The 27,275-nt window shown below is 32.2% G+C and overlaps 1 protein-coding gene across 1 annotated transcript; it reads right to left on the bottom strand.

Annotated features, from left to right (window-relative positions):
- Positions 1-25,366, bottom strand: LOC129216961 (E3 ubiquitin-protein ligase RNF34-like). Its single transcript, XM_054851184.1, has 5 exons — positions 24,977-25,366; positions 20,099-20,443; positions 13,122-13,307; positions 9,730-9,913; positions 1-375 (listed from the first exon to the last, which is right to left on the bottom strand). Exons 1-5 carry the CDS (start codon positions 25,043-25,045, stop codon positions 206-208), a joined length of 954 nt encoding a protein of 317 aa, XP_054707159.1. The 5' UTR covers positions 25,046-25,366; the 3' UTR covers positions 1-205.
- Positions 25,367-27,275: the final 1,909 nt, after the last annotated feature.

The following is a 27,275-nucleotide window of genomic DNA, read 5'->3' as shown; positions in this document are numbered from 1 at the left end:
TGATACTTTATTTATGATTGAATGAAGCATATATTGTCATGTTTTATCAACAAGATGATATAAATTGGAAACTTCACTTAACAAAATACACTATTGGAACGTATTTACAAACACGATAACAGTTGAGAAATATCGACGTCGTCGTCAAACGGAACAGAGTACGAATCACATTTATTCTTTGGTAATCACAATGAAAGTCATGAGCTCAGGATTTGAATGCCCGCACGACACGTATGATGATCTGGCGGCAAATGGGGCAGTCATGCAAGCGCTTGCCACACTGGTAGCAGGTCAGCATGTGCCCGCAGTCCAGTAACAGAGAATCGATCGTTTCCTCCATGCAGATTTTGCACAAGTTCTCATCAGGAATAGAATCTGAAAAGAAAAAAAAATGTTAAAAGTTTCACTGATGTCTCAGAAAAAAAACTTTTAACATGGTGGGATAAATCAGAAAATCACACTTAAATAGGTTTATATAGTAGAACCTTAATTATCCAAAACTCTTTTAGCCAGAAAAATCCTTTAACTGAAGATTTTCCCTTGAGTTATTTTTTATTTCTTATTTATTTATCTGTTAAGATAACGTTTTGTTTTGTTAGTACTGTTTGACCACGGATTGTATGTAATTTGGCAATCTGCCAAGTAGAGACAATTCCATCTGAATGAATCTAGTAGGGAAAAAGGGAAAATAACAATTTGATTTGGATGCACTCGTTTTATAATCTCACTAGTGCCTTATTCATTTATTGCATTCTCTAAAATAAAATAAGGTAAAACAAAAATAGTTACCATGGAAACAACAAAAAGAAAAGAAAATACTTTCATTTCGTTCAGGAACGTAAAAGCAAATGGCAAGCTCAAAACTTTGTTGTGAATAAATAAATCAATTAATTTTTGCCGTGAGAATATAGATCGAATATACTTTAGATTAAAAAAATGTTGCTGAGAGCAATTTTAATTTTTACAAAACTAAGGCTAAATAATAGAGAGGCAAAGTTCACATCTGTAACAAACCAACTAACACCCCTACAAACTAATAGATACGTCCATTTCCACCTATAAACCGGATATTAGTCTTTCCATGTAATTGATGGTCAGACAGTAAATATAATTATTTCAAAATCACTTAAATTTTACTGCACATTTATGTTTAAAATTAAAAAACAAAACAAAGTTAACTACATTATGAATAACACAATAAAGCTCTAAGTTTCATATATTATGTCTTTTTTAATTTATATTGTGTTTTCTGATTTGTGTATTGAACAAAATTGTTTCACAATTACAGTAACATACTTGAAAACGGCTAAGTTATTATATAAATGTATACAGATTCTAAATACTGTTAAATTTTCTGAGGTCTTCTGACAATCTTTTTTAAGTACTTACTTTTATCCAGAATTTTCGATTTACTGAAGGTGGCCAAGTTGGATCACTTTTAGTTATTAGAATCAGAGTCAATAGTATTTAATTCATCAAAAAATTAAATACATAGCAATAAATTAAATCACACTCAGATTTGGATTGGATTTTTTTCAGGGCATGAAAATACTCCTTGATATTTTTTGAGGAAGTGACATTCATTTTGGACAGGGTTGTAGTTTTTTCCGGCCAAAACTGATTTTATCCAGGCCACTGGCTAAAATCGGCCAAAACTGGAATTTAACCACCATAGAACTGGCCAAAACTAAATTACATGAAAATACACTTCTAATTTGTATGTATGTGAGAGATGTGTGTTTTGAAACTAATAAATCTGTTAGTTGGAGGTTTTTTAATTAAGCACAGCAATTTTAGTTAATTAAATATAATATTAGTGAAGAATTTTCATTATTATAACAATAGTAGTGAACAAATTTCAACTTTCTTCAAAATTAATAACTGAAATTGCTCACAACTAAAACAAAAGACATAAGGAATACAAAACAGCCTGTAACATAAATATAGTAACTTTTCAGTAGTGTTGCTTTTTAATTTTCAAAAGTGTTTCTTCCCCTGTACCTTTAGTTTTGTTTAAAAAAAAAATGACTATATATGTTTCTAAAAGAAGTTTTTTTTTCTCTCATTAATTTTTCAAAATTACTTGAAATACTTTCAAATACTTTGCACCTTTGTGTGTGAGAATTAAAATCTATCTATTCAACTTAATGTTTCACTCTATTATTTTTTTAATGTTACTGCATATTTTTCATGTAAACCTTATCTTCTAAACATACTGTAATTTCTACAAACTGTAAAACATACTAGATAAATAATGAAAGATGATTGATTATGGTTTGTTTTGCATTTCTTTTTAATAAATTATTTTTTGGTTTTCATTTAAAATTTGATAATTATCTAAGTGGCCAAAACTGGATAAAACTGATTTTATCCCGGCCGGTTTAAACCGGTTTTATCCATGGTTAAAACCACCACTCTCCTAAACTCTTACAACTCTGATTTGGAGGAGTGGAATGTGCGATAACAGTGACGACCATACTGCCGTGGGCAGGTAGAGGGTCAACTGCAAATTTTTCATTTTTCAATTTTTGTCATCTATTGTACGTTATATTTATTGCAAAAGTTTGCTTATTTGGTTTCTGCTGAAAAAAAGTGCACAAAAGAAAATCTAATTCCAACATTTCCCTATTGTTTGTACTGAAACAAAAACACGTTTCTTCAGATATCTTGAAAACTCATTTCTGCAGGATACTGCCGTTTACCTGCCACGGCAGCATAACAGTAAGCATTTCCCTATTTTTAAGGATGAAATGGTAGGGAAAGAACACATGCGTACTATTTTTAAATTTTTCAAATTTAGAACGTCTGAAAATTTTTGTTTAAAAAATATAATAAAGCATTTGAATTTAATGTTTAAAAAATCCAATTACTTTTTGCTCTCCATTTTCCAAGATCTAAAAATTAATTTATGATACCAAGAATGAAACTAGCATTTTTGAGGCATATTTCTGATTTTCAAATGCATGAAATATGCTTACAAAATTAAAAATATCTCTGGTGATACTCATGTCAAAAGTACCTTTTATTAATGAAAATAATTTAAGAAAACTCATTAAGTTAAAATCAAACTTAAGCAGTTTTTGCACATTTTACTCAAGAGTTCAAATAATAGTAAATTACGATGTAGTTAAAATGAATTATATACAATGCATAACACACAAAATCAAATTCCCTGAGATTCCCAGGGTAAAATTTCTGAAATTCCAGACACCGCAAAATGTATTTCTGATATTTTGATTTGATTGGTTTTAGAAAATTTAAAATATCAGAAAAATTTTTCATTGTTCTTTAGATTTATCCAAATAGCATTGCATTCATTTTGCCAAATTCATTTCCTTACAATAAATTTTTCCTTGACAACAATTCAAATAAATTATATGAAAAATCAATAACAATATTTGACAAGGCAATATTTAAAAGAAAAAAAACCCCCAAACTCTCTCCCTCAAAAAAAAAGGAGGGGGACGAGATGTTTTTTCAATATTTGTCCAACTTTTTGATATTATTTCAGAATAGAAGCTGTAAATAACAAATATTGTAAGTGCAAAAGCGAGCAGTTTCCCAGATCATAGCTGCCAAGTGCTCCCTTTTTGCAGGAGTTTCTCCTATTTTGATTGCGTACTCCAAAAATCTGATTTATTCCAAAAAACTCCGTTCTTTTGACTTTGCTTGTACACTTTTTGATTTCAGAGGAAAAAGAAGAAATTTCCCTATCCTTGAAAGCAGGAATTGTGCACAAACTCAACAAAAGAGAAGGCAATTTGATGCTTTGGAAGCATTAGTGTCAGGATAAACAATGAGGGGGAGCGTCGATTGGAGAATGTCCGTCGCTTTTTCATTGAGCATTTCAGCTACGGGCAAAATGTAGCCGCCATGTTTGGTCATTCACAAGATGGAAGTAGACTATGCTTAAGTGCCTTCATTTTCAAAGACAAAGCAGAATTAGGGGTTTCTTTTAACTGCAAACTAATGAAAATAAGCAAAATGTGCTGCAAAATGTTTTTTTTTTTTTTTTGTTATTTTAAATAATTTGATTGAGAAATGAAAAAATTATACTATTTAAAATTTCATCTTATCCTTATTGGTTTTGGACACAAATGTGCTTGTAGTATCATTAGGATTTTTTATTTTTAAATTATTTTTATGCAACAAATTCAAAATTTTATACCTGAATTTTTGATCATTTGCGAGATTTAAGTACACAAGACTCTTTAAGTGGCCAACTTTTCAAAATCCGAATAAGATGTTTATTGCAATGCAAACTATTGAAAATAATGCAAAATTTTTTCTTCAGAATATTATTTTATCCCCATTGGTTTAGACGCTAATGTGCTAAAAACTGACTATTTCATCTAAATTTTAGTTTTTTAAGGAATATTAATTATTTATAATTACTTTTAATGCAACAAATTCAAAAATCTATCATCTTAAATTTTTCGCGTTGTTGCCATGTATGGTCATTTGCAACATGGAAGTAGACAAGATTATTAATAGCCTAAGTTTCCGAAAACAGAATGGTTATTTGTCTCAATGCAAACTATTCAAAATAACAAAAGGCAAAATGTTTTTTTTTAATTACTTTCTTGAAGGGGAAATTTTATATATATTTGACCCTCAGTGCCTATGAGGCTTTGCTACAAGCTAAAACTATTTCATCTAAAATGAAGGTTCCTGCTGACTTCTTTTTTTTTTTTTTTTTAAATAAATCAGAAACACCTATTTTAACTTGAATTTTCCATGTACAAAAAAGAAGTATTGAATAACTCTCTTTTAGAATGTGTGAAATCCTATTCATCTATTTTTTTTATGAAAGTTGTAAAAACTGCCCCTTCCCCTTCAGTTTGTGCTTCAAAGCTTGGCAAAAGTGGTGGCCACTAAGTTTTTGGAGTCTAGTAGCCACTGGCCACTTAGAAGATTTCCGAGTTTTGACCTTTACTATGAAGTTGCTTACTTCCAAGTATAAGAAGTAATCGTGTTTTTTTTAAATCTTCAATATGTTCTTATGCAATGCATTTTCAATACATGTAGGATATGTATAAAAGAATATTTTTTAAAAAGGTTGCAGTTTTATTAAATCAAATGCTTTTTTTTTTACTTTTCAATATGTACCTACGTAATGATGCTTTTTTTAATGTAAAATAATTTTATTTTAAACTTGGTTGTAGTTTTGTTGAAAATCTAACATGAAAATTCAGAAACGCATTGTAATGGAGCTGAGAACTTATAAAAGCTTACGGTACAGAAGGAAGGTTTAGCACAAAAGGCCACGATTTGGTGCTCCTTTTTAACCCTCATTGCTCCTATTTTTTCCCTTAAGTGCTCCTATTTTTTTTATCTTGAGGTTGGCAGCTATGCCAGATTTCTCAATCAAAAAATTAAACCTACAGAAGAACTGATTGAGGGGCTGGGGAACCAGGGTTAGGATAAAAACCGTTTTTTGGCTTAAACCAGGTTGTTTTTTTTTTTTTTTGGTTTAAACTGGGTTTATTTGGTTTTTTATATCTATTTGTAAAAAGAAAAAAAAAATTATTTCAGGAAAATCATGAAGATTTTACCAATTAATTGTTAAGGAATGTTTAATATTTATATTTGTATCTAACTTCTTTGTAATTAATTAAATAATTAAGAGTAAAATCTTATAATTTCATTTCCTCATATTAGAGATTTCTATAGGGGAATATTGTTTAAAAATCTTTAACTATTATAAAAAATACAATACATAAATTGGTCTTGGTATAAATAATCAAAGAAATAATTTACTGTGATAGTTCAGACATTATAAATGACAAATAATTAAGAATAAATTCTTGCGAATTAATTTCCTCATAATTATAGCTATCTAACTATAAATAAAAAAATATATAAGTAAAATTAAAATCACGCTTTCTTAAACATTAAAAGTATTTTGCCGTATCTACAAATGAATCATAAGTCTGATGTACATTATACAACTTTAAAAATCAGAAGATCAACGGATATTTTGTTTAAAGATTTTAAATAAAGTTACAAATTGTAGTTTATTTACCTAATGTATCAGTGACAACAATTATAGAAGCAGGACAACTAGGTTTTAAGAAAATCATTATGTTTTCTATTGTAGAGATTATTTTTCTTGGTTTAATGCATTTAGGAATACAATTTTTTTTTTATCAAAGAAAAAAAATCAATTATAAGCCTCAGTACAAATTTAAATGAAAATACTCTTTTAGCATATTTTAATAATGAAAACCGCCATAAAATTTAATATTTGTTGATTCTTCCACTACTTTTGTTATATTTGGATCAAAAAATTCTTTGAAAGGTAAAATTTTGGCAATAAATTTTTTATAAGAGCATAAATTTACATGGATATTTTCTGTTTTCAGAATTTGAAAAAAATTTCTTTTCTTGCAGCAACTGCATCGTCTATCGGGGATGCAAAAAGTGTGCAGGTATAAGCGCTTTTTTATGCCTAATCCAAGTGGTCTTGAACTTCTTTAGTTTTTTTTTTTTTTTCTCTTGTCGTTTAAATATTCTAGTGTTAAAATGTTTTTACACTATGTATTGCTTCAATGGTATATAATCTATCTCAATAAATTTTAATTAATCAAGCAATATAGGTAGTATATGAAGTTTCAGTTGAAATATGCTTTTTGGACTATTGTTAAATGCAAAAGACTGAAAAAGTTATGACAATTAAAAAATTATAAAAGGGCTACTGAGATTTTTTTTCCATGTCATTTTTGAAAAACTTATTTTGTCTCCCTTGTATATTTATGGACTTAATAGGAAAGTTGCATAGATTTAAAAAAAGAAAAAAAAAATATTTAGCAACCTTGCACTACCTTAAAAAATATAAGTTACTATATTTATTAAATCGGTAATTTATCTGTAAAACTTTGCTAGTTACTTTTCATTAATTAGATTTTACTCTTTGCAATAGCATGTAAAATTTATGAGAACATTTGGGGGAAAACTACAAAATTGTTCGAAAAAAAAACATTTTTGAAAAAAAAAAAACACATGGTTCATTTTTAAAAACCACTTGGTTTAAACCAAACAACTATGTGGGGAACAACACATTTTCTATGGTAAATGTTCATTTCAGTTCGTTTTTCTTCTATTTTTAACCCTTATTTCAAAAAAAAAAAACTCAGAAAATCATTTTCCAATTACTTCTGAAAGTATGGACTGGACTTCTATGAACTTCCGACTTTTTCTCTAGTAAAGTAAAAGGATTGGACTTTTGGCGAGTACATCTAATATTTAGGTATAAAAGAAACTTTCCCAGTGTTGCACTCAAAGAGCCTATTGATGGGAAATCATGTGACCAAGTTCGCCGCAAAAATCGATTTGTTGGCATTCTTTTTTTCCAGAGTCAAACGCAAATTTCCCTGAGTTTTCCAGTGATATATAAAAGTTCCCCGACAATTACTGGTTTCCAGAGTGAGTGGCCACTCTACTAGAGTAAGAAACCACACTCAAGGAGTTTATTAACGATAAATAAACGTGATTTTCTGCTAAACATAAGACAGCGTGTAATTGTAATAATAAATAAACAAAAGTAATTAATTAAAATTAATCAAAAGTCACCAATTAGATGTTGTTCAAGTTTCACTTAAGTTCATGCAAACATATAATTTTTTTCAGCATTTTGAACAAAAATAACGGGATTGGAGCAATGGGACATTTGATACAGTTTAGTGTGCACGCAAGCATTAATGTTAAATTTTATCTTACAGTATCAAGGTTGCCAACCTTGGAGAAACAATTTGAAGAGCATCTGTGGTGATTTTGAGAAGCATTTTGAAATTCTGCGGAGCAGCTCGGTATTCAGGGTTCATACTCAATTTGGATAAAAAATTTCCAAGACTGTTACATGACTTCATAAAAACTTTCATGACCTTGTTACATGAAGAATGTAGTACTGTTTTATGTCAAACTTTTCAATTTTCGGAACTGGGCTTTAGAAAAACTTTTACGTGAATGCCAGTAGCCTATTAGGAGCACTTACTTGTGACTGAAAAAATATCAGTGCACACTGCAGAAACTAATAAATTATTCTTACTCGTCTTTATCATATAAATTCAAGTAAAGTAAAAATATAATGAATGCTAAAATGAAAAAATATAATGAATCACTGTGATGTTTAAATGTCTAATAAATATTTAATAAATATGGCAAAATAGGACAGAATGGGATAAAAATTGAATGAGTCATTAATAAGTTTCCAATAATAAATTCACTTCATAAAAACATTGCCCTTTGATGCCAATAGTGCATTTAATCACCCATATTACAGTATATTCGTTTATTAAAGTGAAGCCAAGTTTTTTAGTAAATTTATTTTTCTACACCAGATATATTTCAGCTGGCCACATGGATCAGTTTTGCAAGCTGTATGTTGGGCACCTCTGTTTTAGAGTATTAGAATTCCTCTGTTTCTATGTTCCATTGCCTGACTAAAGTCTTCATTTTCTAAAGCCTTCAAAATATTGAGATAAACTCTGATAAATTTAACAATTTTTGTTATTGTAACAATTATAATTGTAACAATTTTTTTACAAGTAGTTGAAACGAACTCGGGTACAATTGAATTACCCTTTTTGAGGGGCAGGCAAAATCAAGAATGTTCATGTTCACTACTACAGAAAATAAAATATAAGAAGTGCAGAAAATAAAGGGGAATTTAAAATTAGTGATGCTCCATGAGTAAAATCACATTACAAAAAAAGGCGAGTGGCTGTTACAGATGTGGATGAAATTGGATTCCAAAACTCGGATTTGTTTGAGATTGTTCAATTTGTATGCCAATATTACTAAATCACTTAACATTTTCAGCGCTCTTTTAGTTATTGTTACTTTCATACTACCCAAAGCAAAAGCATTTTTCCATGATTTTATATAAATTTCCATGACTTTTAATGAAAATATTTATTTCCATGACTTTTCCAGGTCTGACATTTGTTAATTTTTTTTTTTCATGACTTTCTAGGATTTTCATGATCCGTACGAACCCTGGGTATTTTGGGTAAAAATCAAGAAAAAAAAACTAAAACAACTTATCGAAAATTGTTTTGAGTTTTGTTAATCATTTTAGGCACAAGCATAAAAATAATTTTCAAAATAATAAAACAGCTTTAACTATGTCATGCTTTGAGTATACGCATTTATAGTTTCTCATATTTGCATGACAGTCATAATAAAATAGCAAAACATAATTAAAATAGATTTAATTATATTAAAATCTTCATGAGCTATGTGTTTGGTAAGCCTGGTAAGCATTTAAACTAAATTTGGTAAATAGGTTGGCTTAAATTAACACGGATGAAACTAGATTTTTTGAACGGGCATGTCAATGTTCAACAAAAATTTAAATATAAGAAGGCTCGGCGGGGGAGGGGGGGGGGGGGGGGGAACCTCGGTCAAAAAATGTGGAGCAAAATAAGTTTTTTTGCAGTGTTTCGCTATTTTTGCAGAGGAACTCGCAAGTTGAGGAGCAGTTAGCAACCCTGCAGTACAAAACATTTAATGACTTTTAAAGAAATGGATATTAAGGACTTTAATATCATTTTCAGAAAAAAAAAAACTACGTTCTTAAATCAATTTTAAAAATTCAAACATTTCGCACAACAAATCCCCACTTATCACTTATAAGCTATTTTTGTTCCTTGTGAAAAGATCAATCTAGTTTGCTGAGTTTGTCAAATGTGCAAATTACTAAAAAAGAAGGAAAAATAAGAAACATACTTTTATTATTAGCTGCCTCTTTCAGTTTCCACAGCCAGACTACTTTTTCTTGCAGCTCAGATTTTTCGCAACAGCCTCGAAATGAGATAGAATTTCTAGTGAGCAATAATTTAAGCTCCATGATTGATAGGCTGTAGATTTGTTCACAACTGTCAACAGACTCCAAATTTATGATTTGGTATTTCTAAAAAATATATAAATAGTTACTAACACTTACTTTGCAGGGACACACACATACACATATACACTGGAGATGAGAGGGGCACAATCTGGGCCCGAAGCGGGCTCAGGCTCTAGAACCAAAAATAGGTTTGGGGCCGGGACTCAAGCTAAGATATTCAATCGTCAATCTCCAAAAAAATTCAAAGCAATTAAACATTATCATGCTGTGAGGGGGAAAAAAGCACATTTAAATCAGTTCAATCAGTGTGAAAATTTAATTTAAAAAAAAACGCTTATCTATAATGTGGTTTTTTTTTGGGGGGGGGGGGGGGGGATTACTATTTCAATGTGTCATACAGTAAGGCATTTGAAGTGATTATTTAGATAAAATTTAGGAACTTCTGTTAATGAAGAATATTTAACAAGACATTTTTCATTAACAGAGACTTTGAAGAAAAAAAAACATTTGGAACCAATTGTAGTTGCAATATCCATATTTAGTTGTTTTAAAACAACAGCTGAGACTAACATTTCATAAAACATGTTAGACTGTAGGAGGCTTGGTTTAAAAGAGAGCTTCTTTCGGGCTTGGAGACAGTATCACCTGGGCTCGGTTACAAGGTTTCGGGCAGGCCCAGGCTCTCAAAAACAAGCTCGAACTTACCTCTAATATACATATATATACATATACATGGAGTTCAAAAAGTCCTTCATAGATTTTGAAAGCACTTAGGGCTCCATCGTTAAAAATCTTTTGAAAACTTAAGCCTCATTTTCATTAATTTAACAGGTTAATAAATTCAATGCAAATATTCGCACTTTCATAAAAATAAACATTGACATAAGTGAATCAAGATCCCCTCCCCCATTCAAGCTGAAAGGGCACAGCACAATACACTATTCACCTTATTTAATACTTTCGATTGAAAATAAAAATGAATTTGAAATGCATGATTAATATAATTCACTATTTCTCAGGAACATTGAATATAGCAAGATGTATTTAAAATCAATCCATAACAGATTTTATTTCACTTATCCAAAACAACTAAATTTGAAGAAATTTTGAATAGTAATTATGTTTTAATAAAAAATTTTAAATTTTGGAGCTCCAGGAATAATGCGGCTTAAGATTTAGCATGCTATGGTGCAAATTTAATTGTTGATGATGTTAAAGTATTACCAGGTCAGGCAGAGCTGAGATATTATATGTAATTAATAGAGATGTACCGAGTAGCACTTTGGCCGAGTAGCCGAGTACCGAGTACTCGGCCTTTCACTACTCGGCTGAGTTATCAAGTACCAATTATGTTTTAAGAAGAACCATCGACACACACGTGATGAATTTTGAACTTATTGGAATAGTAGTATAGACAGCCTTGTCCATATAATAGTTTTTAAAACTAAATTCCTGCTGAAATTTAACTACGCATTATATAAACAATTTTGTTTGTGTCTAAAATTTTACAAAAAAATTATTTTTAAAATTAAAAATAAATAAAAGGTATGAGTAATCAAGTTGGAATTAAAACAAATTACAGTAAAATCCCTCAAATGTGGACGCTAACAGGACAATTATTTTTTGTCCGCAATAGAGAGGTGTCCGCAGGACAGGGTTTAAGACTTATTTGCATTGGAACTGGGGAATTAAAAATTGTCCACATAAGAGGGGTGTCTGACTTTGAGGGGTGTACATTAGGAGGGTTTTCACTGTATACCAATCAATTCCAATCAATTATAGTTCTAGTCCGCCAAATATAAATAATTTTTAAAAGCAGATAAAACAAATGTGCAGGAACACTGCAGACACGTGTTTCTGCCCCCCCCCCCCCATTACAAGGAACGTCTTTTTCAGTGCGTAACACGTGAGCTAAAGAATGTAAAGACATTTGACAAAAAAAATCCGGGTTTTGTCTTTAAATCCGTGAGTTCCCATTTTGTGCATTGAAAAAAGAATTCCTTGTAACGCCAAAACATGTGTCTGCAGTGTTCCTGCACTGTACTTATAATGTTGTTTTATTTCTTTTTATTTTTTAAGCAAAGATATTTTTATATTTTTTATAACTAATTTTTGGTTGAAGCAAAAATCCATTTTTAATATAAAAATTCCATATTTTCTGTACTTTCCTTTTTTGCATAATTTTTAATAAATAACTTTTATTAACTTTGGAGACATTAAAATAAAGTTTTATTCCGTTGAAGCATTAAAAACTTCATTATTCTAAAATTTAAATTTGTCTTATAAATTTTAATTGTAAATGATTGCAGAATATAATGCTTGCTTTTTTTTAATAAATTTTAGTATCTGTCTTGGACAATATTCAATTTTTTGCAACTACTCGGTATAGGGATGAGTATCTGATCAGAATTTGGCCGAGTACCGAGTACCGAGTAGTTACCGAGTACTTGGTACGTCTCTAGTAATTAATCTACAAGTAGTAAAGTTTTACATTTCTCTTTAGAGTCAAAAATACTGCAAAATCAGTTTAAATTCTCTTTTTTTGCTGAATTTTTAAAATTCTCAAATAATCAGAGCTGCCAACTTTTGAAAATCCAAAATCGTAGCAGCATTTTGAAGTGCGGGGGGGGGGGGGGGGGCTGCTGGTCGCAGATTTAAACACAGTGACGAATTGTCAACAATATAAAGAACAAAAACAATGATACTTAACAAATTTCAAATATGATACAGAAAATATTAATACGGAATTTAAAATATTATATTCTTCACGGAATTTTTGGCAGTTTTTCCGCCTTTTTGCCGAAGATTCAATGACTGGATCAGCGTCGCGATCTAAAAACCGATCCATCTTTTACACCATGCAACTTTCGAAGAGCAGTGCTTGTTGCTCAGAGACCATTAGCAAACGTGTAGAAGTTTGATTTTCAGAACTTACCAGTTCAGTTTTCATACATTTTTTTTTTTTTTGTCTATGTGTGTGTTTATGGGATTATAAATTAAAAAAACGGAAAATTGTAATTTTTGGATTTGCTTTCGTAGCGTCGTAGTTTATAGCTGTAATTCGGTAGAAACTAAGATTTTTTCGTAGCAGTTGGCAGCTTTGAACAATGCATACTTTTCAAGACCAATTTTCTTTAAAAATTCAAAAAATGTTTGATTCCAACCCCTTATTTTATAATAGAGAAATATTTTATAACACATATTAATTATGAAAAAAAAAAAGTTTCTTAAACCAAACTGCAAACAAAAAATACTTAGATCATGTACTTACACCTTTAGGATTACTTTTTTCCTCTTTAGCAGAAGTATCAGTGTTATCACCTTTATTTGAATCACTTTGATTGGTATTAATTTCATTGTGATCAGAATTAGTGTTATCAGTAGCAGTTTGATTTGCTGCAGTTTCTGATGAGACCCCTCGGATGGGACTCCCTCCACTGCTTTCCATTGTTGACGCCTGAAAATGCGAAAAAAAAAAAAATTTGTAATACAAGTGTAGTAATCTGTACATGTCATTTGTAGATAATATTCCAATTTAAAAAATCTCACCATTTATACTGGTAATACAAATGAGATTTTCTGCACTGAAAATTTATAATTCTATAAAAAAAGAATTTTCAACACTTGATTTGAAGATAAAATATTTTAAAATTTTAGAACATTTGGACACTTAAATAAAAAAAATGGAATGGAATAATAAATAAAATACATGAAGCCTTCATACTCATCCAAAAAAAGGATAAAAATTGAGGGGGGGGGGGATTCCAAACTAACACTTTACTAATGGACAAGTAACTAAAATTAAAAATTAAAATAAAATCCAACTGAGTCGCAAGTGTATAAAAATGTAGAATCAAGAGGGAAAATTGAAAATTCTTTTGACAGCCTTATACTTTAAAAAATCAATTACAAGTATTTTGTTACTGGCAACAAATAAATTTTTTAAATCAATGCCTTTTCATTCCTAGTTGGCCAACAAGGAATTTTGTAATGATCGTGTGAATAAAGGCTTAGCCGTATTTAAAATCTGCTTTAAAAAGAGTTAGAATTCAAATTCAATACATAACATGGAAAATCCAAACACACTCTATCAGACCCAGAAAAAATTGTTCTTTATTTAGCAACTAATTTTTTCACTGCAAAAATCGCGAAAAAACTTGACTCCGAATCAGACTCCTGTACCCGAAAATTAGTCGGACTCCGACTAAAGGACTACGACTTTGACTCCGTAGCTTTAGTCTTTAACTCTGACTCCTTTATCCCAAAATAAATCCGACTCCCCAAACATTGGCAGAGTTGCGGACTTTAAGGGAAAATGACCGATTCCAACTCTGAGTCTTTGAATAAAAAACCTTCGACTCCCAAATCTGACTCTTTTACCCCAAAATGAGGTTGACTACAACTCCGAGAGCCATGACTTTTACTTTGAAATAATTATTGTTCATATGATTTGTTTTAATTTTCACTTTATGTATTCAGTGTTTAGATGAGAAATTTGGAGTCCATTATGTTTCTAAATAAAGATTTATGCAGACGATTTTTCTTTATTTATTTATATATTATTTTATTATTTATTTTGAAATTAAATTAATTATTTTTTGGCACGGGGAAATGAAAACTTTTTTTTTTTTGCCATAATGTGTTTATTTTAAAAGAGCTTATTATTTTTCGTTCTTTTTGAAAGTGATTTTTTTAACGGAAAAAAATATATTAGCTGCTATGTTTAAAAGGTGCTACAACTCTGTTTATTTATTTATTTTATGCATCTATTTCTTCAGATGAGCAAGGCATATTTTATTTTTGGAAATCAGGTTAAAATGTTAAAAAGTTACATTTGAAATATTTTGAGAATATTAAGTCATATACTAGAAAGCCGATGTTGGTATACGGGAAAGTAGGCTCGTTTAGTTCCGGATGGAACTTCTTGTCTAATTACTTTTAAATTAAAAAAAAAAAAAACCTGCCTTCAAAAGACACCTAGGAATTAAAAAGCAAAAAATAACCGATTACACTTACATACTAGTTCCTACCCAAACCTAGAAATGAAATTTATTTACAATTCCAGTTCGAAAATCAACTAAACACCCAATTATAAAATAAACACTGATTTTAATTATTATACGCTGAATTATTTTAAATACCTTACTAATTATATATGATCTCTTAATCTTTAATAACCTCTTGAAGTCGGGGACTTCTATAATTACTACCTAACGTAACTGACAACCCACCGAATTACGAATTAAACACTAATTTATCTAATCATAAAATTAGTCTTTAAAACTAAATCTACTCAGTTATGTTAGGTAGTAGTTATAGGAGGCCTCGAATTCAAAAGGGTATTAAAAATTAAGATATCGTATATAATTAGTTAGGTATTTAAAATAATTCATCGTATAGTAATTAAAATCAGTGTTTATTTTATAATTGGGTGTTTAGTTGATTTTTGTACTGGAATTGTAAAATAAATTTCATTTCTAGGTTTGGGTAGAAAATAGTATGTAAATGTAATCTGTTATTTTTTGCTTTTTAGCTCCTAGGTGTTTTTTGAAGGCTTTTGTTTTATTTAAAAGTAATTTATTTTTTGCTTTTTAGTGGTATAAATATAAAATAAGTTTGTAGGATAGAGTATGTGGTACATAACGTTGAGGCCTTTTTTATGCACATCTCGTGTAAGAAAGCGTAGCGCACATGAGTCTGAAAACCACTAAGATGGGCACGATGGAGAAAGAAATAGACAACAGCATCTCAGAGACTTCTGATGACTGTGAAGAAAGGTTTTTTTCAAGTGGCGCAACTATGTACAAAAAAAATTTGTCTTCATCATTAGTTCGACTTTATCAAAGTTTGCTTTCCGAAAGCAAATGTACAAGTCACTAAAAAACAATAAAAATTGCTTTAAGTTTAAAATTGTAAATTTTAAAATTGTAACACTGTAAATTGTAAATTATGTTTCACAACAATACGTATCACACACCACCAGTCTTGCATAATATAGACGAACGTGCGAACGGCGTTCGCAGAAAATTTTTGTCTCTGCAGAAATTATTTTTTCAAACTGCTAACGTTGATTTAAAAAAATTTTCTTTTTTTAAAGGGAATTTTTAAGAAAATCCCAGTTTATTTATGTTAAAGCCTTTCTCCAAAAGCTTTTAAAGTACATGTGTAAAAAAAAATAATGGTTTTGGCAGTTTTCTTCAGTTGGTGAAAAATAAGGAAACTATATGTTATTGTAAAAAAAAAAAAAATGATTTAAACCACTTTTTTTTGTCTCTTTCATATCTGAATAGAAATTTAATTTTTTATTTAAGGGTGAGTCAGGCAAAATAATTATTTGCAGAAATTTTTCCAGTTAGGATTTGTGTTCGCAGAAAGCTTTTCATTTTATCCAAGTCTGCACAACACTCAATAAAGCTGTCATAGATTTAGGAAAAAAGAACGTTGGAAAAGGACGTATACGTAGCTCTCAGCAGAGAGAGTCAAGACTTGAAAAGTAATAGCTCGATCTGATTTAGAACCCTTTAAACTTTTAACTAAACCTCACGATGAATGGCATTAGCAGAAATACAACAATTGATACATCTCATTTCGAATGAAAAGTAGACTGTATTCAGTATTTAGTTAGAACCATTTAAATGTTTACAGTTTCCCAAACTACAAATAAACTGTAAATTGTAAGTCGTAAAATTGTAAATTATAACATTGTAAATTGTAATTTATGTTTCACAACAATACGTGTCATGTAACTCGTGATAGAAGTTGCATGGTTCTTCAAAAATGCCCCCATTATAGATGAAGATAAAAAATTCCACTAGAATTTTATATTTGCTTCAGAGAATCCTTGATTCAAAATTTTCATTATGATTACTCTTAATAATAATGTTTTTTAGTACTTTCTTTCACTATGGGTAAAGAAAACACATACCTTTGTTTTATGGCATTTTTTTTAACTATGGGTTTTATATTTAATCATTTGTGAGGGAAATTACATGAAATGTATTGTTTTTTACCCATAACTTTTATCTAAAGAACAAATAGGGTAAATCAAAGATTAGGAACCTTAGAGTAAAGTTAGACCACCCCCTATCCACTAAACAAAAAAAACTAAAAAAACGGTTCACTAAGTGAGACTATATACAAAGTTAATAAAGTACAAATCGCTATAAATCTGACTATGATATTTGAAGAGTTCCCTCAATTTCATCAAACCGAACTTGATTACCATTAGACCACTGGGGAAAAATACCGTTTCAACCAAAAAAACAATGAATTTTCCTAATTGGTTAAGGCAGGGGTGTGCACAGAAATTTTAGGGTGTTCTCCCCTCCCCCCTTCCCTGTGCACTCCCCTGGGTACAGATGTCCTCAAGTATTTATGGAACATTGTACAAAGAAAAAACAAATTTGACAAGTTTAGAACCTCCTCCTTTTTTTGAAGCCTGCCAATTAGTATCACCCTAATTTCAACTTAAACTGACGGCATTGTGAAATAGTAAATGTAGAATACTGGTCAGACTTGAGAAATCAGACACCAGTTACAACATACAGTAACCCCTCGTTATATCGCGCTTTTTTGGGGGACAAAGAAAAAGTGCGATATATCCGAAATAATAAAAATATAATTATCCATCCAACACATACAAGTAAATTAGCATTCACTCTTTTTGACATGATATTCAAATGGTTTCGAAATAGTTCACGAATTTACTATCACGCGTATTAAAACTTATACAAGATTTAAATTTTAGTAAATTTCAAGCATTAATATAAAATGGCAAATAAAGATGATCATCACTAGCAACAGCGTGATAAGAGTGAGTATTCCAAAAACCCTCTTATTCCCAGTAGACTTTCTAATCCCTTCAATTTGCAGTAGAAAGGATGTGGAAAGTAAAAGTAACCATAAGTAACCATTCTGTAAAAGTATTTACAGAAAACTCGTTCGCCCGTCCAGAGCATTCTTCCTTTCTTTGATGCAAATCCTAATTTGTGCAACCAAGCACAAATCTTTTCTGTGCTACCAGGTAGTCAGAGTAGGGGTCCAGGTAGTATGTTCTCTTCTACTTGAACCAGTATGACATCTGTCTGGTGTCTCTCACTCATTGTAAAAGACTTAGTATCAATACAAAAGAAAACGTCAAGTAGTTTCCAAACTATATCTTAAACTAAAATATATGCATGTATGCGCATTTGGATGGCAGCAGAAGTTGCCGCTGCTTTTTTAGCAAATTCAGAAGAATAGGAGCATCTTCGTTTTGTTCATTGACAAAACAAAGATGGTAAAGACCTTTTCTGAGTAATACCATATGTTTTCAAGAATGGCTTCAAGCTTAAAGCAAGTTTTTTTTAGGTTTTAGTATTTTGGGAGACAGAAGGAGCGATATATCCGAATGAGAGATATATCGAGGCACGATATAACAAGGGGTAGCTGTATTATTAAAGAATATAAATTAAATCATCGGGGGAAGAGTGTTCTGCATTCAATTCCCCTTGGATTGAACACTAAATGTGTTCAAAAACTGAAATATTTTTAAAAAAAAAACATTTTAGTGACTAAATAAAGTTATTTTAGCTTAAAATATTATTAAGGTAATTGATTCGTTTATTAAAGTAATAAAATATATTTAATTTATTGTTTGCTAGGTAGTAAAACATTAGTAACATCTATAAGTAAAAATTAATAGGCAGCGAAAATTAATCATCCGTATGCCGCGAGAATTACCATTCAAGACGAAGGCAAAACCTTTGCCGTGAAAATACACTAGTCACGGAAAGCCATGCGACTTGTGATGTATTGCGGTCGCTGACATAAGTGGGATCACATATCTACAATGTGTGAAATTCAAAGTTTCTTTAATTTCTCAGAGACCCCTTATCCGATCCAGACCAAATTGCCATCTGGGAAGACCCCTTCAAAACAAAAAAAGAATTTTTCAAATCGGTCCAGTAGTCTTGGAATAATACGAAAACATACATAAAAAGCCACAAGACGAAATCATAACCTCCTTTTTTGAAGACGGTTATAATAGGTATAAGTAGACCAGTTTTAGAGTCAACTAAAGTGGGACGTCAATGGATTCAATTGACGTGAAGAAGGCAATTGTTAAAACTTGTTAATGAAGCAATCTGAACTAATGAATCCATTCAGCTTACTTTTAAAATTAGGATATGATTTTGTTTTATGCTTTGCTTAAAGATAAGGTTTCCATCATCATGTACGTTTTTAGTGTAAAAGAATATATTGAACAATTACTTTTCTTAACTATATTAGTAACTAGTGGCACCCGCACGGCTTCGTCCGTAATAGAAAAATTAAAAGGTCTTTTGGTTTGCCTGTATTTACAAATAATGTATTGTGAATTTTCTCGTCAATTGGCTTGTACTCATGTTACGGTTACACGTTATGATAATTTCGTATCTCGCCAATTGGCTTGTGCCCATGTTACGGTTACACGTTATGATAATTTCGTAATTTACCCGACCATGTTATGATAGTTTTTTTTCTTAAAATTGGAATAGAAAAAGAACCACATCGAATTTTCGAAAAATCTCTTCGAGGTGCACACCCCCATGCTACATACTAACTTTGTGCCAAATTTCATGAAAATCGGCCGAACGGTTTAGGCGCTATGCGCGTCACAGACCTCCTACGGACATCCTACAGCCATCCAGACATCCTCCGGACAGAGAGACTTTCAGCTTTATTATTAGTAAAGATGGTGTACAAAAAAAAACTGAAATTTTTTATTTTGTTCGTTTATTTTGTTGTAGTTTTGGAGTGAAAGCAATATTGCAAGAGTATGAAAGCATACACAGAAAGAAGGATTTATGTAGTTTTGCCAGTTGAAGTAAAGATTGTATAGTGTGAGGTAGTTGAATTTAGAGCAGCACATTCTAAAAATGCAAAATTAATTTATAAAGATAAAATCAGCTGATTTCAGTCAATAGTTTTGTTAAAATCATTCAAATCGACGATTTTATTTTAAAAAATCTTGATTTAAACAATGATTTTAATCAAGTTCATTTGAATCAACGAACCCTGCTAAAATGCTGTACTTTTTAATTGTAATCAGTAAAATTTGGTACTTAAAATATGTTCTGGAACTCAAAATCCGTGATTACTTGTCAGTTTCTTTGATTTTTCAGCTTTTTTTGGCTGAAAATTATGACATTACTTGACCAAATTTTATCATGGTTGAAATCCATGTCTTTCCAGATACACGATACCCTGCTCATGACAAAATCATACCGTGAATAATTGATTGTTGCTGTTGAAGAGACTTTCGGTGCGTTCCTCAATCAGCGTAGGATAAAGAGGTTGAAAACTGGGAGATATGGACTCGGGGTGAACTGGAGGACGAGAATGATTCATTATCTTCTCCACTAGGACAGCCTTCTCCCGCAGATCATTCCTCGGCACTTCGATCCCCTTGAAGTCCAGGAACCACTGCAAGTCTCTGAGCTTGAGGCTGGCAACGTCATTGCAGTTCAGAGGCACGCAAGTGAGCACTTTGCATCTGTAGCACTGATAAAGTTTACTTCTGGCTGTCACACACTCAGAGCAAAAGATCAGGCCACAGTTGTCGCACTTTTTCTGTTGGAAAAAGAATTGATTGCATCAAGTTAACATTTCAATTTTTAATAACTATGAGAAAATAAAACAAAGTAACTAAAACTAAAAATTTTAATAAAAGAAACGACTGAGTCGCAAAAGTAGAATCAAGAAGGAAAATTGAAAAACCTTTTAAAAGCCTTATACTATTAAAAATAAATTACAAGTATTTTATTAGTTAAAAAATAGAAACTGGCAACAGATAAATATTTTAAGTCATTCCTTTTAATTTCCTTGAAGGCCAACAATGAATTTGGTTACCAATTGCATGAATAAAGGCTCAGCTGTGTTTGAAATCTGTTTTAAAAAAGCGTTTTAATTCTATGCATCATGGAAGTTCCAAACACATTCTATCAAATACAGAAAAAACCTCTTTACTTTGGTACTAAATTTTCAAAGATGTTTTCACTGCATAAATTGCGAAAAACCTTTTAGAGGTCTTTAATTAATATCTTTGCTAATTAATATCATCCAAAGACACAACCTAGCTAAGAATACTCTCAATTAAAGACGTAACGAGTAGCACTTAGTACTCTCCCTTTCACTACTCGGCCCAGTTACTGAGCACCAATTATGTTTTAAGAAGAACCACCGACACACATGTGATGAATTTTGAAGTTATTGGAATAGTAGTATAGTCCTCCTTGTCTATATAATAGTTTTTAAAACTAAATTCCTGCTGAAATTTAACTACGCATTATTTAAAAAATTTTGTTTATGTCAAAATTTTACGAAAAAACTATTTTTAAAATTAAAAATAAATAAATAAAAGGTATGATTAATTAAGTTGGAATTAAAACAAATTATACCAATATATTATAGTTCTAGTCCACCAAACATAAATAATTTTTAAAAGCAAATAAAACAAATGTGCAGGAACACTGCAGACATGTGTTTCTGCGTTACAAGGAACATCTTTTTCAGTACATAATATGTGAGCTAAAGAATGTAAAGACATTCTTTATCAAAATCATTCTTTATCTTTAGACAAAAAAAAATCCGACTTTTGTCGGATTCCTTTAAACCCACAAGCTCACATTTTTTTGCATTGAAAAAGGAATTCCTTGTAACGTCAAAACACTTGTCTGCAGCGTTCCTGCACTGTGCTTTTAAAGTTGTTTTATTTCCTTTTATTTTTTAAGCAAAGGTATTTTTATATTTCTTATAACTAATTTTTGTCTGTAGCAAAAATTCATTTTTAATATAAAAATTCCATATTTTCTATACTTACCTTTTTTGCACAATTTTTAATAAGTAAGTTTTCTTAACTTTGTTGACATTAAAATAAAGATTTATGAGATTGAAGCATTACAAACTTCATTGTTCTCAAAATTTAAATTTGACTTGTAAATGATAATATCAGAATATTATATATGCTTGCGCTTTTTTATTAATTTTAATATCTATCTTCGACAACGTTCAATTTTTTGTAACTACTCGGTATTGGCCGAGTATCTGAACAAAATTTGGCCAAGTACCGAAGACTCGGCGAATTGGCCGAGTACCGAGTAGTTACCGAGTACTCGGTATGTCTCTACTCTCGATCAACTTTCCTTTCAAACCAAAGTTTATTTTTCAAAATCGGTCCATCCGTTTAGGTGTCAGAGTGCCACAGACAGATACACAGACACGTCAAACTTATAACCCCCTTCCTTCGTGTGTTGGGGGTTTAAGAACTATACTGCCGTGTGAAGGGAAAATGCAGTATCTGCAAAAAGGAGATCTTTGTAGGAATGCATTTTGGATTCTTAATTAACAGTATAAACTGAAATCGGAATTAAGCGTTTCTTTAGTACTTTAATTTTAGCAGAAACCAAATGGGTAGTTCTCAAAAGGTGGGAACAAAAATGTTACTTTTGAGGCATTTTTAAAATTTTGGAATTTGAAATCAATTTTGCTTTTATTGCATAGCATGTACACCTAGAACATCATACACAAACATAAAAAGACAGAGCAGGTATTTATAAAAGTCAATAAATAGCAAATTTAATGATCGGTATGTAGGTAATAGATTTTGGGCATACAATTGTCCAGTAGGTAACAGATTTTGGACATCATCATGAAAGTTTCAGTTTTTGAACTTTTCCAATGAAAATTTTATCTATTTTTTAATTCTGCAATGAAACTTTTGCATATACTGGGCTTCAAAAATCAGCGGAGCTCAGCGTAGTAAATAAGCGGTAGCGCATCACAGTTTGTGATTTAAAACGTATGAAAGACAATACAATATCATAAATTGAAGCAAAAAAAAAATTTCAATGCAAAACAAAACATTGATTTTTTTTCTTAAATGTGAAGGACAAAACTAGACGTCGATGCAGCATACTTAGATGACTACTTTTTGTACTGAGTTTAGATGACTACTTTTATTAATAAACAGGGTGCATTGGTTTTAGTTCTTTTAATGGTACAAATTTAAGTTTTGAAATTTTCACACCCTAAAAATTCCTGTGTTTATAGAACCATCCATTTGGACCAGTTCTTCTATTTTGTAAAAGATAAGTGATGAAAGTTTGTAAACTGAAGTCATTGTTCCCTTGGGTCTATAAATTAACCCTAGAACTTCAAAGCCATTTTTTCTACCTGTAACTATAAATAGGGATAAATATTTACTCCATGGGTTTTTTGCTAATAAAATCATTCTAAAAGCTATAATCTGAGTCATAAGTACATCCTAATTGGTTCCCTAATTTGAGTCTTAAAAATGAATTTTTACACATTTTTATGTGAAATTATTATTATATTTTACATTTACAAATTTTTATATGTGAGAAGCGTGGAGCAAATCGGTTCTCTTCCTAGAAAACAATCCCAAAATTGGAACCTAAATAACAAAAATTTAGGCCATCTTTGAAGTTACAAGAAGGGAGCATGTCTGCTGATTCTCCCATGGAAATTTTTCGAAACCTAAAGTCTAAAAATTGCAATTTTAATCTATCCTTGATGATGCTCAGGTGATCTCTCCAAAAAAATTTTCAAATTAAAATCTTAAGAAAGTTCAGCCAATCTTTGATGATGAAAAAAGTGCGGGGGCGGTCGCCCCCCCGAGTCGTGGCCACTGACCCCGGTTTGTAGTTCTAGCATTAAACATCTTTTAGGTAAAATTTAGAACCGGATCTTCGATCCCCCGCCCCCTCAGTCAGAGCAATTCTTAAAATAGCTGCCTTACCCGTTTTCCTTTAACTTTTTACATAGAGTTTTTAAAAACAGAGTTTGGATGAATTTAAAAAGAACCTACGAAGTTACACCACCACAAGCATGTGTTTTCTTTCCCAAGATCCGGTACTAACCAGAATACATACAAAATTTGAACATGTTTAAATTTTTCTAGATAACATGGGAAATTAAGGGAAGGAAAAGAAAATTAAAAACCAAGAAATGGAAGTATACATAATTTCATGAACATAAATTTCCATTTTTTTTTTCCCCAAAAATTTTACGACTTGGTGGAACTTCACTCCAGATTTGCAACAATCATTTTTAATATCATATATCATTAGTTGCTGGGGAGGTTCCAGATTATGGTGAAAGCTTCATAACATTGAATACAACAGGCCCAAATTCAGGGCCGGATTTAGGGGAGGGCAGGTCGGGGCTACTGCCCCGGGGCCTCCAAAACAAAGGGGCCCCGAGAATAAAATTTTTACCAAATATCCTAACTTTCACGGGTCAGGAGATGTATTTACTATTAAAGTGCTGATTGAAAATATCAGATATATACATATATATCAAAATATTTGGATATATATCAAAGTATCGGATATTTTCGAAAATATGATGATGATCTTTTCGAACCCTGAGTAGGGACCTCCACTCCTTTGTTGCCCTGGGGCAACAAAGGAGTGGAGGTCATTTGGACACTTCCAAATCCGGCCCTACCCACATTGCTCAGTTTTGAGGGCCCTATGTGGCCTGAGAGCCAAAAATTGCAAATTGGGTAGCACTAAATAACATTTTACATGTTATCAAGCAAAGTGCAAAGCAAAAACTAAATTAAAACCTTTATCTACAGCGCAATATATTATTTTTAGATGAACTCTCCTTTTTTTAAATAATACACAAATTTCAAAAAAATATATATTCAGTTGGCAGAAAATGGATTTTCTCAATTACAACTAAGAAAGAGTTAAAATGTTCATTTAAATTGCATACATAATTTCATTAGGACAAAAATTTACTCAAAAACTGAACGCTACATTAATTTTCCATAAACGCAAATTGGAATTTCAGAATTCTGTAAAAATCTAACTCTTTTAAGCACCATAAAAGTTGAAAAATAAGTTTAAATTTCACCTGAAACTATGTTAAATTTTTGCATATCATTTAATTAAATTTTAACTTTTCTGCACAAAAATGAATGGATTGTGAAAAGAGAAATAAATTAATTTCCTTATTTGCAACACACAAATAAAAAAACTATTACATCCTAATTATAGTTTATGACAAAAACTTAACAAAAAGGTTTTGTAAAAAATAATTTGTAAATTCATAGGAAATAAATAATAAAATACAAACCTTCCTCCTCAGAATGGTAAATCTGATGCTACATCCCTCGCAAGCCATCGTGTTACTGATTGAAAACATGAATAGACCCTAACCACAGGAAATTATCCTGTTAACAGAAAAAATAAAAACATGTAACGAACGTATTAGGATAAAATGAAGAGTTATATTTCCGAAGTTTTTGTTTCATTTCGACTTTTAAACGATAGGACACATTGTGGTGAAGAAAAGAAATTCAAGATCCTAATAATTTGCAAAATAAAACGAAACTGCGCGCAACGATAATGCCCAATATGTTGTTTAGTCAATGTGCAGAGTTTTCCTCAATTTCCTCCTATGAGCTAATTCTAACGTCATTCTAAAGACAGATAAAACACCTTATGCAATAATCTCTCTAATGGGGTTGGCTGATGGCTGAAAACGTAAATACAAATCAAAGGCTGTGGCTATTGCGCCGGTAACTGGCTCAATAGCTCCCCAGCTATTACGCCGGCATAGCCTCAGGCAATCATGTTCCCGGCATCTATTACCGGCGTAATAGCATCAGGGCTATTGAGCCAGCAATTTTTTAAGGCGTAATAGCCACTGGGCTATTGAGCCAGCAATTTTTAAGGCGTAATAGCCACTGGGCTATCAAGCCAGCAATTTTTAAGGCGTAATAGCCAGCAAGCTATTGAGCCTTAATTTCGGATTATTATATCCCAGGGGTGTCCACCTATTGAGGATCATGGCGCAGACTGCGCCATTGAAATTTTTAGGGGAGGAGGTTGAGGGGTATTTTTCTCACTTTAAGGGGGCTAATGCATTCCGGGGAGGGGGGAATTTAGGGGATGCGCCCTTGTCCTTGTGGCTGGTTTTGGGGTTAAGTCAGGGATGCCCATCGAAGCAGGCGGGGGGGGGGGGGGGGGCAAGGCACAAACTGCGCCATTGAAATTTTTAGGGGGTTGAAGGGTATTTTTCTTACTTTAAGGGGATCTTGCATTTCGGGGGGGGGAGTCTTCGCGAAATTTTGGCGGATGCGCCCTTGTCCTTAGGGCTGATTTTGTGGTAAAGTCAGGGTGCCCACCTAAACGGGGGCGGGGGCCTGGTGAAGACTGCGACATTGAAATTTTTATGGGGGGTTTAAGGGGGGTATTTTTTACTTTAAGGGGGCTCTTGCATTTTGGTGGGGTTAGGGGATGCGTCCTTGTCCTTGGGGCTGATTTTGGTGTCCGGGGTGCCCACCTAAGCAGGGGCGTGCATGGCGCTGACTGCGCCATTGAAATTTTTAAGGGGGTTTGAGGGGTATTTTTCTTACTTTAAGGGGGCTCTTGCATTTCTGAGGGAAATCGTCGCGAAATTTAAGAGGATGCGCCCTTGTCCTTGGAGCTGATTTTGTGGTAAAGTCAGGGTGCCCATCTAAACGGGGGCGGGGGCATGGTGCAGACTGCGACATTGAAATTTTTATGGGGGGTTAGGGGGATGCGCCGTTGTCCTTTGGGCTGGTTTTGGGGTAAAGTCACGGGTACCCACCTAAGCGGTTGGTGTATGGCGTTGACTGCGCCATTCAAATTTTTTAGGACGGTTGGAGGGGTATTTTTCTCACAATAAGGGGGCTCTTGCATTTCGAGGGGGGTCTTTGCGAAATTTAAGGGGATGCGCCCTTGTCCTTGGGGCTGATTTTGGGGTAAAGTCGGGAGTGTTCACCTAAGCAGGGGAGGCATGGCGCAGCCTGTGACATTGAAATTTTTATGGGGGGTTTGAGGGATATTTTTCTCACTTTAAGTGGGCTCTTGCATTTTGGGGGGGGGGATCTTCGGGAAATTTAGGGAGATGCGCGATTGTCATTAGGTTTGATTTTTGGTTAAAGTCAGGGATGCCCATTTAAGCGGGCGGGGGGCATGGCACAGACTGCGCCATTGAAATTTTTAGGGGGGGGTTGAAGAGTATTTTTCTCACTTTAAGGGGGCTCCTGATGCATTTCGGGGTAAGTCTTCGCGAAATTTAAGAGGATGTGGCCTTGTCCTTGGGGCTGATTTTGGGTAGAGTCAGGGTGCGCACCTAAGCGGGGGGGGGGGCATGTTGCAGACTGCGACATTAAAATTTTGAGTGGGTGTTTGAAGGGTATTTTTCTCATTTTAAAGGGGGGCTCTTGCATTTCGTGGGGTCTTCGCGAAATTTAGGGGAATTCGCCCTTGTCCTTAGGGCTGATTTTGGGGTAAAGTCAGGGGTGCCCATCTAAGCTTGGGGGGGGGGCATGGCACAGACTGCGCCATTGAAATTTTTAAGCGGGGTTGAAGAGTATTTTTCTTACTTTAAGGGGGCTCTTGAT

The sequence above is a fragment of the Uloborus diversus genome, chromosome 2 (genome assembly GCF_026930045.1).
Source record: "Uloborus diversus isolate 005 chromosome 2, Udiv.v.3.1, whole genome shotgun sequence".
NCBI lineage: Eukaryota > Metazoa > Arthropoda > Arachnida > Araneae > Uloboridae > Uloborus > Uloborus diversus.
Note: the sequence above shows the minus strand (reverse complement) of the source record. Positions and strands in the feature narration are given on the sequence as shown.